The 17,058-nt window shown below is 30.7% G+C and overlaps 7 protein-coding genes across 7 annotated transcripts; 3 read left to right on the top strand and 4 right to left on the bottom strand.

Annotated features, from left to right (window-relative positions):
• Positions 1-2,664: 2,664 nt before the first annotated feature.
• Positions 2,665-3,350, top strand: LOC124490957 (uncharacterized). The gene has a single exon (XM_047053545.2). It carries the CDS (start codon positions 2,719-2,721, stop codon positions 3,286-3,288), a length of 570 nt encoding a protein of 189 aa, XP_046909501.1. The 5' UTR covers positions 2,665-2,718; the 3' UTR covers positions 3,289-3,350.
• Positions 3,298-5,256, bottom strand: LOC124490956 (cell division cycle protein 20 homolog). The gene is made up of 2 exons (XM_047053543.2): positions 4,769-5,256; positions 3,298-4,710 (listed from the first exon to the last, which is right to left on the bottom strand). The coding sequence occupies exons 1-2, from the start codon at positions 5,090-5,092 to the stop codon at positions 3,445-3,447; spliced, it is 1,590 nt and encodes a 529-aa protein (XP_046909499.1). The 5' UTR covers positions 5,093-5,256; the 3' UTR covers positions 3,298-3,444.
• Positions 5,257-5,526: 270 nt separating this feature from the next.
• Positions 5,527-7,357, bottom strand: Crk (Crk proto-oncogene, adaptor protein). The gene is made up of 5 exons (XM_047052592.2): positions 7,055-7,357; positions 6,695-6,971; positions 6,454-6,633; positions 5,904-6,374; positions 5,527-5,837 (listed from the first exon to the last, which is right to left on the bottom strand). The coding sequence occupies exons 1-5, from the start codon at positions 7,084-7,086 to the stop codon at positions 5,718-5,720; spliced, it is 1,080 nt and encodes a 359-aa protein (XP_046908548.1). The 5' UTR covers positions 7,087-7,357; the 3' UTR covers positions 5,527-5,717.
• An 81-nt stretch (positions 7,358-7,438) lies between these two features.
• On the bottom strand, positions 7,439-10,579 carry LOC124490130 (RING finger protein 145). The gene is made up of 5 exons (XM_047052591.2): positions 10,470-10,579; positions 9,541-10,387; positions 9,191-9,469; positions 9,055-9,131; positions 7,439-8,994 (listed from the first exon to the last, which is right to left on the bottom strand). Exons 2-5 carry the CDS (start codon positions 9,734-9,736, stop codon positions 7,594-7,596), a joined length of 1,953 nt encoding a protein of 650 aa, XP_046908547.1. The 5' UTR covers positions 9,737-10,387; positions 10,470-10,579; the 3' UTR covers positions 7,439-7,593.
• Positions 10,580-10,602: 23 nt separating this feature from the next.
• RpS27 (ribosomal protein S27) lies at positions 10,603-11,889 on the top strand. Its single transcript, XM_047064637.2, has 3 exons — positions 10,603-10,771; positions 11,235-11,343; positions 11,437-11,889. The coding sequence occupies exons 1-3, from the start codon at positions 10,766-10,768 to the stop codon at positions 11,574-11,576; spliced, it is 255 nt and encodes an 84-aa protein (XP_046920593.1). The 5' UTR covers positions 10,603-10,765; the 3' UTR covers positions 11,577-11,889.
• Positions 11,890-12,061: 172 nt separating this feature from the next.
• Positions 12,062-16,860, top strand: wap (DDB1 and CUL4 associated factor wap). Its single transcript, XM_047064636.2, has 4 exons — positions 12,062-12,924; positions 12,993-13,196; positions 13,257-13,773; positions 13,846-16,860. Exons 1-4 carry the CDS (start codon positions 12,706-12,708, stop codon positions 14,016-14,018), a joined length of 1,113 nt encoding a protein of 370 aa, XP_046920592.1. The 5' UTR covers positions 12,062-12,705; the 3' UTR covers positions 14,019-16,860.
• Positions 14,421-16,679, bottom strand: Nprl3 (GATOR complex protein Nprl3). The gene has a single exon (XM_047064632.2). It carries the CDS (start codon positions 16,677-16,679, stop codon positions 14,538-14,540), a length of 2,142 nt encoding a protein of 713 aa, XP_046920588.1. The 3' UTR covers positions 14,421-14,537.
• Positions 16,861-17,058: the final 198 nt, after the last annotated feature.

The raw sequence follows: 17,058 nt of genomic DNA, 5'->3' as shown, positions 1-17,058 counted from the left end.
CTGGCCATACTATCGGCTACAGAATGGTGTATCGATAAAAATTTCGACGCTAGAATCCACTGCGACTCTCAAGCGGCCATTAAAGCTGTGTGTAGTAGGAACACTTCCGATGCACTAGCTCTGAATATCCAGAAATCCATACAGACAGCTGGAATCCATATTTGCATCATCTGGGTAAAAGCCCATGTTGGCAATGCTGGAAATGAAATGGCGGACCAGCTCGCTAAGGAAGCCACGAAAGGAGAGTCGATATATTATCATTTAGATCCGATATCTTATGGACTACGATTCCTAAAGCTTATAATGACTAAGGACTGGAACATAGCATGGAAAACTGCTATTAAGGGTAGAACTACTGCCGCTTTCTTCCCTTCCATAGAAGACAGAAGGAACTGCCACTTCCTGCCAAACTACGTCCAAACTCAGTTCCTCACTGGGCATGGAAGATTCGCAGCTTACTTAGAAAGGAGAAAAATACATTCGTCGGACCGATGCATCTGTGGAGAACGGCAGACGGCTGAACACGTTCTTTTACAATGTCCAGCCACTTTCAACTCAAGAGCGTTAGTTGAAGCCAGGATTGGGAGTCTCAAGTCACTGGAAATGAATAAGAAGAATTTCCAGTACTTGCTAGAATACATGACCGATGCTTATAAAATACTCCCCCCGCATTAATAACCCTACGTTATATTTTTTTTATATAAAAATTTCTTTTTTTTATGCTATTATTGTGAATATTTCATTATTATCTTCTTTTTTTTTTTTTTTTTTTTTGTTATTTTGATTTTTTATTTTCTCTTTTTCATTTTTGTACTACTCTTATTATATCTTTCTTCATTTACGTACCTCTAGTGTATTTTTCTAGTTCTAGAGGTCTTTCCAAATAAAACCATTATTATTATTATTATTATTATTATAAATGTCTATTTTTATATTTATCACAAAAATAGATCAACAACAACAAAAAATGGTTCATTGTGGCTTGGATACACGCACATCATCATCATCATATTCAAAATAGATTCCAATGTTATTTGCATCGATAATGTACGAAAAAAAAATCGGAAATGATAAAGCCATTTTTGGATTCTTCGATCTATTATTAACACTAGGTCGGTTATTTTTTTTTATTTTCTTCTAATTAATTAATCAATCTAAAATGTCTAATCAAACATTGAACTACTATTTGTAATAATCAATACATGATGTGTTTGTGTGTGTGTGTGAATGTACCGATGTTATGTGGTTTATAAGCCACTGAAAACAAAAATAATCTTTTCGAATCCCACACATATAAACACACAGTAGGTAGGAAAATGATAAAACGATACTGGCTTATGACCTTATGGATCTCCGCAGCAAAAAAAAAAAAAAAAAGATTCAGCATCAAAAGTAGTAATCTGTTTCGAAAAAAAACGAAACAAAATTGTTGAACAAAAAAAAAACACGGAGAGGGCAAAAGAATATCGGTTCGGCTGTTGTATAATGATGATGTGTTAATTGGAAAATTTGTGTTAAGCCTTAACATGCTGGCATTTTGTAATTGTATAAATATAACTTACCATTTTTTTTTGTTTTGTTTTGTTTTGACCGATTTGGATACATTGCAACAAAAATAAAATCGAATGCCCGGTCCAAAACATACGAATAGGATTAACCCGAAAAGCAAATGAAACGATGTGTTTGATAAGCTGTTAGAATTTTTTTTTTCATTAACATCCGATTAGCTCACGATTTTGGATATTGGCGAGACATATGAGAAATCAGAATCAAATATAAATTACCGATTTGTGTATGTGTATGTGTGATGTTTGAAAATGAAAAATTCTGATTTTGTGTTTTGTGGAGATATTTTTTTGACATTCATCTTTCTGAATCTCGGCGCGTTTACCAATGTCTTTTTTTTTCGTTGGTTTGTTTTGTTTTGTTTTTTTTTTGTTGATATTAGAATAGTAAGTAATGAGAAAGAATTCAATCAGAATAAATTTGAAATATTCTGGATTTTGGATTTTTTTTTTCGTGGATCCGATTTTCGCAAACGCAAAATGAATGTTTTTTTTAATTAAATCTATGCTTTTTTTTCTCTCTCTCCCATTATTCAATCCAGTTGTTGATCAGTGAATGATTGGACCGACGACATTTTCAATTCAAACACGGAAAAATCATGAACTTTTTCATCATTCGAATAATAAGTTGAAATAATACTCACACACAGTTAAAATTGAGAATTCAAGTTGGAAACATACAGAATAGTCGTCTTCATGTCAAACACGAACAATTCTTTTTCTTCTTCGATAAAACACAATCACACTTGTTAGGATTCGTGAAATGATTCCTTGTGTTTTCAGTTTTTTTTCTTTCTTTTCTTCATCTTCTATGGCTTACACACACACACATACATTATGTTCGAAGATTTTTTTCTTGATGATTGAATCATGAAATTCTCAAATTCTAAATCGAATTATGTTTCATATGTTTATGAAAACGGATATGTCCAAATAGGTTGACTATTTCGATCCGTTTTGTTGTTCCAAGGGTAACAAGAAATATTTTTTTTGTTCCCTTTTTGCCATCTATCGTTATGAATGTGCAAAGTAAACTAAATTAAATTTTACGTACAACAGAAACAACAACGAAAAAAAAACATTCCACAAATATATAATGAATTGAATTTTGATAGAAAAACATTGACTATTTCAAAGTAAAAGGAGAAAAAAAATGTTACGACAAGCTGGTAATCGATTGAATAGACTTGGAATGTTTGCATCGGCATTGGTTCCATTCGATAACGATGATGATGATGATGACGATGATTATGATGATAGTCGATCAAATAGATCGAGCCGAAAACAACGATCAAAGAATATTTCCGATGATGATCATTTTGGTGGATCATCAAATGGTCATACATTACGATCATTACGTTGGGTAATTCTAGTATTCCTATTCATCATGATATTCATGTCATTGCATATCTATACTGAAGATCTAAAATATCTAGAAGATCGTAAACAACAACATCGTCATAGTGGTAATCGTTCAGTACCATTAGTATTTGTCATGTCAACAATGTTGTTGATTGGTCTCGGTTTTTATGGTGTTTATCATGTTAAAATGTACTATACATTCATATTTGCAATTTTATTGTCCATTCTGTTGACTATGAAAATGAATACTGATTATTGGCAACAGAATAGCCTTAATTCAATTATGTTTCATATTACACATTTTGTCACATTATTCTGTACATGGGCATTTTCATGTCTTGGTGCATGTCATTTTTGTTGATGATAAAAATTTTTTTTGAATATAAAATCTTTATTTTGAAAAAAATTGAAATTAAAAATGAATCTAAAAATACAAGTCGCGTTTGTACGTGTGTATGTGTTACAATGATTGAATGATTAATGAAAGTTGAAAGAAAAATTATTCAAATTAAAAATTTCATCGAATATGAAATGCACTAACATTGGACATTATATTTTCCTGTTGTTGAAAATCAGTTAACTTTTTTGTATTCTTTTGCCGTTTCTTTTTTACCGAATCGGATTGAAAACAATCCCAGAATCGTAATGTTTCATCAGCACCTAATGAAACAACTGTTGAGCCATCAGCACTCATCGCCATACAAAGTACACGAGCAGTATGTCCAAGTAATTCAGTAACACGTGTAAATTGTGGATATTTCCATATGATTAATTCATTATTAGCAAAACCATGTGATGATATTAGTTCACGATATTGTTCGGACCATAATATAGCAGATACTTGGGATCGTGTATCAACCGAATACATACATTGACCATTCGATGTATTCCATATACGTATCATACGATCATTAGTACCACCACCGCTTGCAAGACAATTATTACGCCATGGACACCATGATAATGCTTTTACAGCAGCTTGATGTTGTATAATCTGAAATAATGGTTGCTCTGAATCATTTGTTGTATCAGAATTATTTTGACCCATAAAACAATTTGGCCATATGTTAACGATATTATCATTACCACCGCTTGCTAATAATTGGCCATTTGGTGACCATTTTAAGCCACAAATTTCCAACGTATGAGCACGGAATGTACCAATTCGACTTGTGGCAATACGGACATCATGATTGAATATTTCACCATCTTTAGTACCATTACTTAGGACATGATTATTCCATGACATACAACTGACTCTAGAAGATGAATTTGTTAGATTACGTAAACGTTGTGATTTGTTTACATCCCAAATCTGTGTGACACCAGTACTAAGACCGACAGCCAGATGTGTATCATTATTATTCACCCATGATAATGATGAAATATAATCCGGTTCATCCAATGCTAATAGATGTACAATACTACCGTCCATTGCATTCCATAGATATACTTCATTATTCAATGCAACAGCCAATATATTTGAACTATTCCAATCGATTAATTGCAGATAATAATCATTTAAAACATCCGGTGCATCCAATATTCGTTCAGGTTGTTTTGAAATATATCTTGCTGATTTTGTTTTCGATGATGATTTCGTACACGAATAAACGACTTTTTTATCATTTAAATAGCCTTCTGGTGGTTTTGGTCCTCCATTATTAAGTGCTAATATTCGATAATTGGCCAAATCGGCTCCAATTATTTTATCCATTTGTTTTGTCGAATTATCTCCCGGTACATTATTACTATTATTCGAATTGTCATCATGATTTGTAACCTAAATTTGTAATGAAATTGATTAATGTTTTTGAATAAAAAAAAATAGTAAATATTACCAAATAATGAATTATTTCAAAATTCATAGCCGAACGATCCGGTATAAAACGATCACCATTTATAGGTGTTTTCGGTGATATTTTATTACCATTCTTATTTGATGATTTCTTATTTTCTTTACCATGATGATGATGTTGTTGACGATTTGGTGTTTTACGGCCACTACCAGGCGTATATGATGTTTGTGCATTAGTCAATTTCAATGATTTAATCGGCGTTTTAACATTTTTCATCGATCGATTAAATGATAGTGATGAAATATTTGAAATATTCAATGATAGATTCTCTAATTGATTGCTCAGGATATTGGTGGATTTATCCATGATGATGATTGATTGATTATAGTTGCCAATCAAACAAACAATCAATCGTGGTCAAGATATAATGATGATGATGTGATTTATTACAAAAAAAACTTGTGTATGATAACAATCGCAGCGAATATAGAATGATAATAAAAATGGTTTTTTTTTAATTTTCGTTTGGCAATCGAAAAAAAAAACGTTGGACTTTTAAACGTTTGTGTGTGTGTTGTTTCTCACTGTGTATGTATGTGTGTGTGTGTGTATGAAAAGACACGCCCATTATTTAAATACGTTACATTGATTGGCTATAACAATCATTTCGATTTTGTATCGCGATTAAATCGATTGTTTAGTAGATGGATAGAATTTTTGGTTTTAAAAATTTGAAAAAAAATCATAAAAATTTAGTTTTTTTTTCGTTTTAATGATTTATTTTTGGCCACTAAATGGAATTTTTGTTGTTTAAAAAATAAAAGAATAATAATGATTTCATTTTATTGAATCTAATAATTTAAATAAGGTTATTATTATGGTAATGAAATTGGATCAAATGTGACAGTCAGTTTAGTTGGGTCAATTTTGTTAGATTTCGTTTCAATGTTTCGTGTGAGTGTGTGTGTGTGTGTGTGTATGTATTGGTGTTTCATTGATCTTCATCTAAAAATTTGATATAATTAAACGGAAAATGTCCTTGTCTGCCATTTAATTCGCCTTCCCATTGGCCATTTAGATTCGTATTCGTTACGGTAATAATGTCACCTTTCTATTTTTTTCGAACAAGCAAGAAAAAAAAATCATTCACTCAATCAATCATTCCAATTTCACAAACCTCAAGTTTAAGCGCCTTTTTATCATAAGCATTAGGTATCCTTTGCTGTATGACAATCGCTTTGGCCGGTAATTTTCGATTCATATTAGTGGTAGATTTCTTATTATTATTAAATGAAATATTCGTTTGTTGCTGTTGTTGGTTGTCAATTTTTTGGTTACTATCATTATTTGTTGAAGATAGTAATAATGATGATTCTTGTTGAATTGGTACAAGATTACTGTTATTTGTATTCAATGATGGATCCATCATTGATGTTGTCGTCGTTGATAATGATGATGATGCGGATGATGATAATGTTGGCGGCGGCTCAAGACTAGATAGTTCATTACTATGGCGATTATTATGATGATGATTATTCGTCATCATCATATCATTGATGCTATTAATGTTGGTGATATTTTTCCCATCAAATTCCGAAGATGATTCATCAAATTTTTCTTTTTCACTTAGATATTCTTCTTCATCGATCTACACAACATCCAATGAGACAAAAAAAACAAACAATTAAATGTTTAAACTTGAATCAAAACAAAATAATTTTTTTTACCGATTCAACATAAGGCACTGGTATGCTACCGATTTGACCACGTTCATTACGTGCACGCCACCATTGATCCTCTTCTTTCGATATGATTGTTAATATTTCATTCTTTTTAAATGGCAAATCTTCTTTATCTTTACCAAGAAAATCAAATTTGGCACGTACATATTCGAGTTTCTTTTTGGCCTGAAAACATCGTATCGATTTATAAGAAAAAAAAATAAGAATTGAAAATAAAAACACATACCGCACGAATTAATGCTGTTGTATCCAGATAATGATGTTTATAATAGGTAAGCAAACTAGGCATATCATGAAATGTATTTTCACCAATCTTAAATTTTGATTCACCATTCACATCAATCTTATTGATTATGTAATGGCTAATCTTATTCTCTTCACTAACAGATAATACAAGATCACCAGCCACTGAATGGCTATAACGAACGAGAAACACTCCTTTATCACGTTCAAATTCTAATATTTCAATCGCTTGATTACGTGTTAATTGGCCGAAAAACCAGCTAAATTGATTGATTGATCAAAATGATTAAAAATAAAATTATTAATAAAAAGAATTTTAAAAATTAATAAAAACAAAATATACCTATTCTGGTCATATGGATCAAATGTGGTCATTTTTTTCTATTTGTTTTGGTCAATTTTTCAAAAAATTTGCAATATGATCAAATAAATCACAGGAATTTCAATGAAATGAATCAATTAACTACATTAGTGACACTTAGATAGATGAATGAATGAATGAATCAATCAATCGATAAACCAAAATGATGACAACAAAAAATAAACGACGACACACAGTGGCAATTTTGATGATAATAAACCTCGTCGTAAAACAAACAACAGATCAACAAAAAAAAGAACGTTTTATTATGTGTTAATAAAACATGAAAATCAATGGGCGCATACCCATCATCATGATGCCATCTATCGGTTGTTCATTTAAATCCACATATGAAATCATGATTCGTTTTCTTAAAAATTCTGTTTTATTTATTTATCTCATCTCATTATTACGGTCCATAACTTTATTTACATAAAAAAATAAGGCAAAAAAATTTACAAAAAAAAATCATATTTATGATAACAGATGATGACCATGAGTCGATTATATTTTGATTCGAATCAATTGTTTTCAGATTTAATTTCTTCAACAAATGATTGTTCCATTGTTGTTGCTGCTGTTGGTGAATCAATCGATTGATTGACAGATTTGTCTGCTTCTTCAATCTGTGTCGAACACAATGGACAACGATTTTGAATGGCTAACCATTTTTTAATACATTTTCGATGAAATAAATGTTTACAATCGGTTATAACGATGACCATTGAACTTTTCATTAATTTCATTTCACTATAACAAATTGAACATAAATCATCATATTTATTCAATTGTTCTACGTTTTCCACCAAACATAACTGATCAACAATACGATTTGCTTGTCTTCGACGATTATAGCTATTCATACCATGATTAATACGTTGCCATACATTATAATAACCATGCATTATCAATATGGTTGCATTCAATATATTCGAACGATTATTCAATGCTTCCCATATGCCTACAATAACCACACTTATTGATATGATAAATTCAATAAATTTTGTGAATGATCGTGCAAAATAAATGATTTCATCCAAATATTCCCATGATTCTGTACGACATGAATCCCACCAAAATAAACAATGTATAATGATTAGATCTAATACACGTGCCGATATCAAAAGACTAGTGGAGAAAACGACAGCAATCCAAAAATTGGCTGGAAATATTTTTGCATAAACATTTGTCACATACAATGGGAATATGAATAAAAAGGCACATAATAACAATACTTTTAGATGATGTATACGATTTATATTATGATTCATATTCAATGATAATATGACCGGTTCGGATATTTCCAATATTGATTGTAATAGACTTGATATCACTACAAACGATATGATTACCATGACGGCCATACGTGTATTTTCATTCATATCTGTGAATGCTGTTATTGTTGTCAATAACATTGTTGTCATACCTTCTTCCCAGCCATTATGATCACGATAAGCAGCTATTGGATGATGATGATGATGTTGTTGTTGATTATGATTTTGGTAATCAGTACCGCCACTTAAATATAATTTTATCGTATTCAATATGAAACATGAAATATATGCTACAGTAATCGATGTTGATAATAATGATACCGGACTAATGAATATGGAGCTAACACTATTTAATAATAATGGTATCCATTCAAGATGATCATTTTGATTGTCGTTGACTGTTGTAGCAAACATTTGTAGATAATAAATTTTTGTTAAAATTGTCAATGTCCAGAATAGAAAAAAATGAAATGGTACAAATATTTGTTCGAATGTTTGCCAATATAATGTATGGAAACCTTCATTTTTAGCCAAACGTATAATATCCATGGCCAATGTTTTCATATCGATCAGAAACAATGGTGTATGTTTGAAAAAATAATTAAGCAATGTAAAACTACCAATACCGTAGGACATTGTATCCAGTATCTACAATAATGAAAAAAATAAATTGAAAAAGAATGAATTGGACATTTATTCAAACATTACTTTTAGCCAACCCACACCACCAATGGTACGTTGGTCAGTGGCATAAATAATGGCCATGATGCCATATCCAACAAAACCTAATTAAGAAAAAAAACAAAAAAATCATCTCAAAAATCAATCAATACTGATTACATACCGATTTGATAAAGTTTTTTTGGCGCTTTAAATATAGACAATATGATTAAATCAAATACAAAATGAACAATGAATATCAAGATATTCCGAGCTTCATCATCATCAACAGCAATAATCGATGATGATGATGATGTAGCCACCAATTGTGGAACCAAATGATGATCAATAAAGAATAATGTTCGTGATAGATATACAAATGTTATCCAACAAATTAGATGAATATAATAACGTTTTAGATATGATAACGGTAACAATAATAAAAGGAAACCATTTAGTAAAGCTTGAAAAAAAAGAAATTCAAAAATTAATTTCAATAAAAATAAAAATTCCATTTTTTGTTTACCAACATACCGAAATGTGATAGCAAAAGATTCCAATCACGATGTCGTATTGACCAATTATAATTGAAATATTTAAAATAATTATCGATAAGAAATAGGCCAGGCATTCGTAATAAGGCTATCAATGCTTTTTCCATTCGTTTCATATCGATTTTTATTGTTGTTGTTGTTGTTGGCGATCGTGAATGATTCTTGAATGAATTCATTTTTTTGTTTGTTTGTTTGTTTTCATCAAAAAAAATTGCAAGCTTCGTCGTTTAAATTTTTTTTTGTTGATTAATTATTTTATTATATTTTTGATCATCAGACACACTCTCATATCATATCAAGATGATTATTTCGTTTGTATGTGTTTGTGTGTGTGTGTAGGGAAAAAAAATTTCCAATTGACAAACATACAACGATTGATTGATTTCCATGATCATTCATTAATTCAATTCAAAGTTATGATGATGATGATGATGACAAATAATTATGTAACTGGCTGTTTGAGTTTATTGATGATGTTATATGTGCAATTCATTAACAAGAAAAAAAATTTCACTGTGTTTTTTTGTTATATTTTTTTTTCACAATAAAATTCTTTAATTTAATTCGTTTCCAAAAACACTTTGTTGTTTGTTTGTAAAAAGAATATCGTCACAAGTATTTGTTTGACAAATACTTTGTTGTGTAATGTTTACAAAATAAATAAACAGCAAATAGACAGCGACAACAAATGATACATTAAAAAAAAATATCACCTTGATAATATATAGTGGTCGTTCTTTGATAAATAAGGCGATTTTTTTCTTTTTGTTTTTGGATTCAAATTATTTTTCACCAATCATTTGATTTGATTTGTTTTGTTTTTTTTTCTGGTAACCATGAAAATGAAAAACGAACACATAGATACAAAAAAAAATGATAAACAACAACAACAACAACAATAATAATTACCAGGTTTAGTAATGTCATCTTTTGATGAAAATTTGAAATTTTCAAAATATTTAACGTTTGTTATGAATAAACACAACAACGGAAACAGCAGCGCTGCTGCATGCTTGTTTGTGTTGTGTGTGTGTTTTTATATATTTGTGTGTGTGTGTGTATGCGAGAGAGAGAGAGAGTCAATTATACGAAAGCCACACGTTGAAGCACACCGCATTCAATTTCTTTCTTTTCCTTTTTGGTTTCGTTACTGTGTAGACACGTTTCCAAATAAACCACGTTTTAATTTAATTTCACGAAAAACAATGCCTGTAAGTAAAAATTTTTACAAATAATTTCATAAATTTTTTGGCTTCTATCTAGTGGTTTTTTTCTGTGATTGAATTGGGAAAAAAAATTTAAATTCGATTGGTAAAATTTGACCAGATATTTTGGTAAACACAGACACCAATGCAAAACCGCGAGGCCAACGACAAAATGGAAATTCTAAATGATTTCCATTTTTCTCTTTGATTGATTGATTGATGTGCCATATCGAGCATTTTATATACATTTTTAATTAAATATTGATGATTTGGAGCTGATTTTGGCTGTAGCTGAATTTTTCTGAATCTTCTAAGATTGTATATCTTTTTTTTTGTTTCAATATTTTTTCTATATTAATCTAATGATGAATTGTTTCCTTTATGATATGAAAATGAAATCTTTCAAACATTCAATTCGAATACAAATGATTGATTAATGTTTTTTTTCTAATTTGCCTATATAAAATAGCTTGCTAAAGATTTACTTCATCCCAGTGCCGATGAAGAACGTCGCCGTTGTAAACTTAAACGTTTGGTACAACATCCAAATAGCTATTTTATGGATGTCAAATGTCCAGGTAAGTGTTTTACTGCTATTGATCATGATGATTCATTATTTTAATTGAATTTTATCATTTTGTCCATCTATGACAATAATAATAATTTACTAGGATGTCTAAAGATAACCACATTGTTTAGCCATGCACAAACGGTTATTCCATGTAAAGGATGTTCAACAATACTTTGTACACCGACCGGTGGTAAAGCACGACTAAGGGATGGTTGTAGTTTTCGAAAAAAACAACATTAAACTAACATATATATATGTTTTTTTTGTAATGTTTGTGAAAAAAAAAAATTTTTTTTGAAAAAGAAACCTAAGAGAACATCAATCCCCACAACAAGATGCATGAATGTATATGATGGCCGTGATTGTAAGATGAATTGTAATTTTTTTTATTCTAATTCTAATTTTATTTATCAAACAATCCACAACCACCACATACATCATAACCATCATTTGATCTTATGATATTTTTATTTTTCACATTCATACTCATAAACATCTTTTGAACAAAAAAAAATGGAAAAAATAAATTTTGATTAAAAAAAATTTAAAAAAATTTGTATTATTTTTTTTTTGGTTCTCAGAATTTTTTTCCCAAAAATGAAATCTTGGTTTCAGTTTTGTTAACGTATCACTTGAGATTGTGTTTGAGTGTGCAATAACAAACATATATTTGTATGCATACCAACCACCAACACCACCACCACCACTATTCAAAGGAATTCGTTGAATTGAATTGTGAATTGTAATGATGAGAAAAAAGAGCCAGCCACGAATGAATGAATGAAAAAAAGTAAAAAAAAAATTTCTGGCCACACGGCTATACAATCTTCGTCGTCTGAATCATGCCAACTAAAACCAGTGTGTGTGTGTGTAGAATGATGAGCATACACACAATATAATAATTTACACAATTACGTGTGTGTGTTGGTTTTAGTTTTGTATGGTTGACCAAATTTTTTCACCTTTTTTTTGTTTGATGCTCAGCTTTCTTCAGATATATCGGGTGTATAATATTGTTGTTGTTATCGATGATAAACTATTGAAATTATTGAATGTAGGTGTGTCTGTCTCGGTCTATGTGATGTGTGTGTATGTGTGTATGTGGTTGATGATACCAAATCATATGAACTTTATGACTTGATTGTTGTTTTTGTTGTTGGTGATGATGTTGATGGTGGTTGGTCACATTGGTCAATATCCAAATTCATTTTGAATGACTAAAGTTCATTCGTTTTTGTGTTGCTTTGTTGGTGGTCTTTTTTCTTTCTCGCGTTTTTTTTGTTGTTGTTGTGTCCACACACACACACAATAATAATATTCTAAATATTCCTCGAATATTGAATTGTCGTTTGTTGATCAATTGAATTGAATGAATGAAAAAATGGCTGTACATACATCGGTTCCTGGATCAGGAACTACTACTACCACCGGATCAACATCATCATCAACATCATCTGGACAATTAAAACGTAAAGAAATCTATAAATATGTTGCACCATGGACAATATATGCGATGAGCTGGTCGGTACGACATGATAAACGTTTTCGTTTAGCAATCGGTTCTTATATTGAAGAATATAATAACAAAGTAGGTGTGATTTCACTTCATTTGAATTTTATTGAGTGATTGATTTATTGGTTTTCAAATTCATTCAGGTCCAAATCGTAACACTTGATGAAAGTTCATCCGAATTTATGGCCAAAACTACTTTTGATCATCCATATCCAACAACAAAAATAATGTGGATTCCAGATATGAAAGCAAATCTACCCGATCTATTGGCTACAAGTGGGGATTATCTTCGTATCTGGAGATTAAATCAGGATAATGAATCCACAATGGAATGTTTACTCAATAATGTATGTATTAATTCAATATCAATCGCTGATCATTAGCTATAAAATAATTTTTTCCCATAGAATAAAAATAGCGATTTTTGTGCACCACTTACATCCTTCGATTGGAATGAAGCTGATCCAAATCTAATTGGAACATCAAGTATCGATACTACATGTACGATTTGGGGTCTAGAAACCGGTCAAGCCATTGGTCGTACAAATGTTCTTTCCGGTCAGGTGAAAACACAATTAATTGCCCATGATAAAGAAGTATATGATATTGCATTCAGTGGTGCTGGTGGTGGACGTGATATATTTGCATCGGTTGGTGCGGATGGTTCGGTTCGTATGTTCGATCTTCGTCATCTTGAACATTCAACCATTATTTATGAAGATCCACAACATTTACCATTATTGCGATTAGCATGGAGTAAACAAAATTCCTATCTATTGGCTACATTTGCATTAGATTCTAACGAAGTAATCATTATCGATATACGTGCACCTTGTACACCGACAGCACGTTTGAAAAATCATCGTGGTTTTATCGATGGTATTTCATGGGCACCACATTCAGCCAGTCATATTTGTACTGCTGGTCAGTATTTTTTTTCTACTATTGTTTTAATTAATGTGTTTTCCATAACTAATTCAAATGAATTCCTTACAGGCGATGATCATCAAGCTTTGATATGGGATCTACAACAATTACCACGTACAATTGAAGATCCAATATTAGCCTATCAGGCTGATGGTGAAATCAATCAGATACAATGGTCATTAGCACAACCGGATTGGATTGCAATCTGTTATAATAATTGTCTCGAAATTCTTCGTGTATGAAAATAACGATAACAATAGCAAGAAAAAAAGACAGTTTTTTTGTAAATAGACGACCATACATGATATGATGATATGATGAAAATCCAAAAAAAAAATCAAAAATCCACTATATCGATTATTATCATTCTAAATTTATTTATTTACTTAATTACCCACATTTCATTCATCTAATAACCTGCAAAGTATATATATCGCTTATATAGCTAGTCTACTTCTACTATCTCATTCTACATATTCTTCAATTTCTCAAATTTTTGTTTTATTGGGATTAACACATTGTGGTTTCGGTGATTGTCACTCTTTTTCACTCAATCATTTTCCATTGTATCCGGTTATTAATTTTTTTTTTTTTTTGATATAATAATCTTAATTTGCATGTTCATTAATTATATTGATGATCAGTTTTTTTACAACAAAAAAAAATCAATTTTTTTATTTTACAATCAATTATATCTAATAATATAATTATTATGAAAAAAAACATTAAAAATAATTTTAATTATAATTTAAAATAATACATCATAATGTATTATATGGTAATAATTCAGCCACTGTTGTATCTTCATAATGGCAAACAATGAGTACATCACGAAATTTATCAATCAATGTTATTATATGACTACGGCGAAGATTTTCATAATACATAATATCTTCAATATGATGATGTCCATCAAAATATGGTACTAATTTAGCAAATAAACGTATATCATCAATATTATCGGCTGCTGGTACGGCTAATACCTGTTGAATTTCATCATCATTTAATCTTATTGATTTTAATATTAATTCAGATGATTCTTTAAATGATGATTGATCAGTGATTGGAATGGTATCCGAAGGTATTGTGGAAGGATTAGAAACGATTAACGATGGTGGTGGTGGTGGAGGCAGTGGTTGTTGATTCGAATTTAAATGTTGATCATTCATCATAGATGATGGTGATGTTTCATTTAATTCTTTTATAATAGCCATTCGCATTGTTGTTGCTGTCATCATCATATTGGATGATGAAATTGGACTAGCAGCTATTGATGGTGGTGAACATGTATCACTTGTCGGACAGGAACTACTATTTGTTATCGATATTTGATCGGATAATAGGATCGGTTCCGTTTGCTGTTGTTCGTTATTATGGATTAATCGATTATTATGATTATCTTTATTAATCATCATCGACGACGACGAAGTGTTGATGGTCACCGATGATGATGATGACGATGATGATGGTGATTCATTCGATAATGGAAGGAATAAAACATACATATGTAATTGAAGTAATAGCCGTTTACGTAACATCCATACGATCATACGCACGAATTTACATTCCTGATCGGCACTATTCATTGGATTTTTAAATTGACTAAGCGATACGCCCAACGAAAATTTCGACATAATTCGCAATAATGATTCACAGGGAAATTGTTGCTGAAATTCAGCGATGAAACGAGAATCGATAGCTGTCGAAGCCGATGGATGAAGCATATAATGGTTTGATTCACATAATGGAAATATTATGGTCGCTTTACCCCAATATACAAGTTCGGCAACAATATTGAACACTTGTGATAATGTAATATCGGCATCGGCCGATAATTCCAATAGATTTTTCAATGGATTTGATACCCGAATTAAACGAACGAATGATGGTGATACATCTTGCGGTAACGATTGTAGCAGACAATCCATTTCAATTAACAATAAGAATGTATGATATGGACGTAGTTTTTTCAAACATAACTGTATGTTAGCAGGTGTAATCGGTGGTGCTAATGGTGATTCCATTAATCGCCGATGTACTTTTTGTGGAAGACAAAAATTTAGATTAATCCATTGATTCATTTTTAACTGTACGATTCCTTCGTTACATAATTGTAAAAATATTTCCTTTAATTCATTGGCTAATTGACATTTATCCAATATTAATTTATATGGTGAAAGTTGTGCTGTTGTTGACGATGATTGTTTAGCATTTTCACCACTTGGATGATGATGATCGCCGGCCATCGATGGTACACTAATCTCATCATGACATGATATCATTATCTTACTTTGTTTGGTAAAATATTTACATCGTTTCTCTTCCGATCGTAATGAAATGGCAATATGTTGACTTAATTCATGATATGATTTAACAATATCATGTTGAGCATCAGCTTTCAATGCAAATACAATATGAAAACAATGTTTATCCACAAGCATTGGATGGCCAACAAAACGAACATTATCTACTTTAAGTTCAAATTTTTGATCACATAATTTACGTTTGACAGCGCCAAATAGATTGGAAAATGCTGAATCTGTAAGACCGATAACTTTGGTTATCTCCACTTTATCATTATTATCAATTGAAATGGATGAACTTGTCAATTCAGTATATGCGGGTAATAGTGAACTTTGTTGTTGTGTTGTTGTTGAATCATTCAGAATATTCGTCGTACGATTATTTAGATTGGTTATATTATTATTATCCTGTGGTATAATCAATGCATATTGATTTTGATTATATTGTATGGATGGAATCGGTTCATCAATCATCACATACGGGAAACGAAACAATAATTTCTCTTCGGTACTATCGGATTTAACAAGAAATACACCCAATGGTGTTGTCTCATCCGATACGTTTAATCGTGATAAATCATCCACTGAATTTATCATCATTATTTTATCATTATATAATTGTCATCAGAAAAAAAACAAATAGGTTTAACAATTGTCAACAACAACCAGTAGCAGTAAATCAATAAATTCTTTTGGCTCTGGAATAAAAAAAAAATTTAATAATTTGTTTTGATCATTCAAAACAACAACAACAACAACAATGACGACATCAACAAAATTTAATTAATCTTCAGCTTTTTTTTGTTGTTTTGCTACATACCATGAGAGTTATGGGTTATGTGAATGTACCAAATCGTAAATGTTTTTTTTTTGAAATTTGAATTTCGAACACATCAAATGAAATCACACACACAAAACACAAGACATCCAATCAACAAGAATCCATTTATCGAGTCCGTAGAATCGTTTCGAACTATGC

Source organism: Dermatophagoides farinae, chromosome 4 (genome assembly GCF_024713945.1).
Source record: "Dermatophagoides farinae isolate YC_2012a chromosome 4, ASM2471394v1, whole genome shotgun sequence".
NCBI lineage: Eukaryota > Metazoa > Arthropoda > Arachnida > Sarcoptiformes > Pyroglyphidae > Dermatophagoides > Dermatophagoides farinae.
The sequence above is the reverse complement of the archived record's forward strand: the minus strand, read 5'-3'. Positions and strand labels throughout refer to the sequence as shown.

Bases quoted from the DNA above. Each gene is read 5' to 3' on its own strand.
- LOC124490957 (XM_047053545.2), top strand. From the start codon at position 2,719: ATGTTACGACAAGCTGGTAATCGATTGAATAGACTTGGAATGTTTGCA.
- LOC124490956 (XM_047053543.2), bottom strand. From the start codon at position 5,092: ATGGATAAATCCACCAATATCCTGAGCAATCAATTAGAGAATCTATCA. The intron at 4,711-4,768 runs GTAATATTTACT...TTACAAATTTAG, and splicing joins TTGAAATAATTCATTATTTG to GTTACAAATCATGATGACAA.
- Crk (XM_047052592.2), bottom strand. From the start codon at position 7,086: ATGACCACATTTGATCCATATGACCAGAATAG. The intron at 6,375-6,453 runs GTAAAAAAAATT...GATGTTGTGTAG, and splicing joins CAGTGCCTTATGTTGAATCG to ATCGATGAAGAAGAATATCT. The intron at 5,838-5,903 runs GTTTGTGAAATT...CGAAAAAAATAG, and splicing joins AAAAGGCGCTTAAACTTGAG to AAAGGTGACATTATTACCGT.
- LOC124490130 (XM_047052591.2), bottom strand. From the start codon at position 9,736: ATGAATTCATTCAAGAATCATTCACGATCGCCAACAACAACAACAACA. The intron at 9,470-9,540 runs GTATGTTGGTAA...TTTTTTTTCAAG, and splicing joins TCTTTTGCTATCACATTTCG to CTTTACTAAATGGTTTCCTT. The intron at 9,132-9,190 runs GTATGTAATCAG...TTTCTTAATTAG, and splicing joins AAAAAAACTTTATCAAATCG to GTTTTGTTGGATATGGCATC.
- RpS27 (XM_047064637.2), top strand. The intron at 11,344-11,436 runs GTAAGTGTTTTA...ATAATTTACTAG, and splicing joins TATGGATGTCAAATGTCCAG to GATGTCTAAAGATAACCACA.
- wap (XM_047064636.2), top strand. From the start codon at position 12,706: ATGAATGAAAAAATGGCTGTACATACATCGGTTCCTGGATCAGGAACT. The intron at 12,925-12,992 runs GTAGGTGTGATT...AAATTCATTCAG, and splicing joins TTGAAGAATATAATAACAAA to GTCCAAATCGTAACACTTGA. The intron at 13,774-13,845 runs GTCAGTATTTTT...AATTCCTTACAG, and splicing joins CAGTCATATTTGTACTGCTG to GCGATGATCATCAAGCTTTG.
- Nprl3 (XM_047064632.2), bottom strand. From the start codon at position 16,679: ATGATGATAAATTCAGTGGATGATTTATCACGATTAAACGTATCGGAT.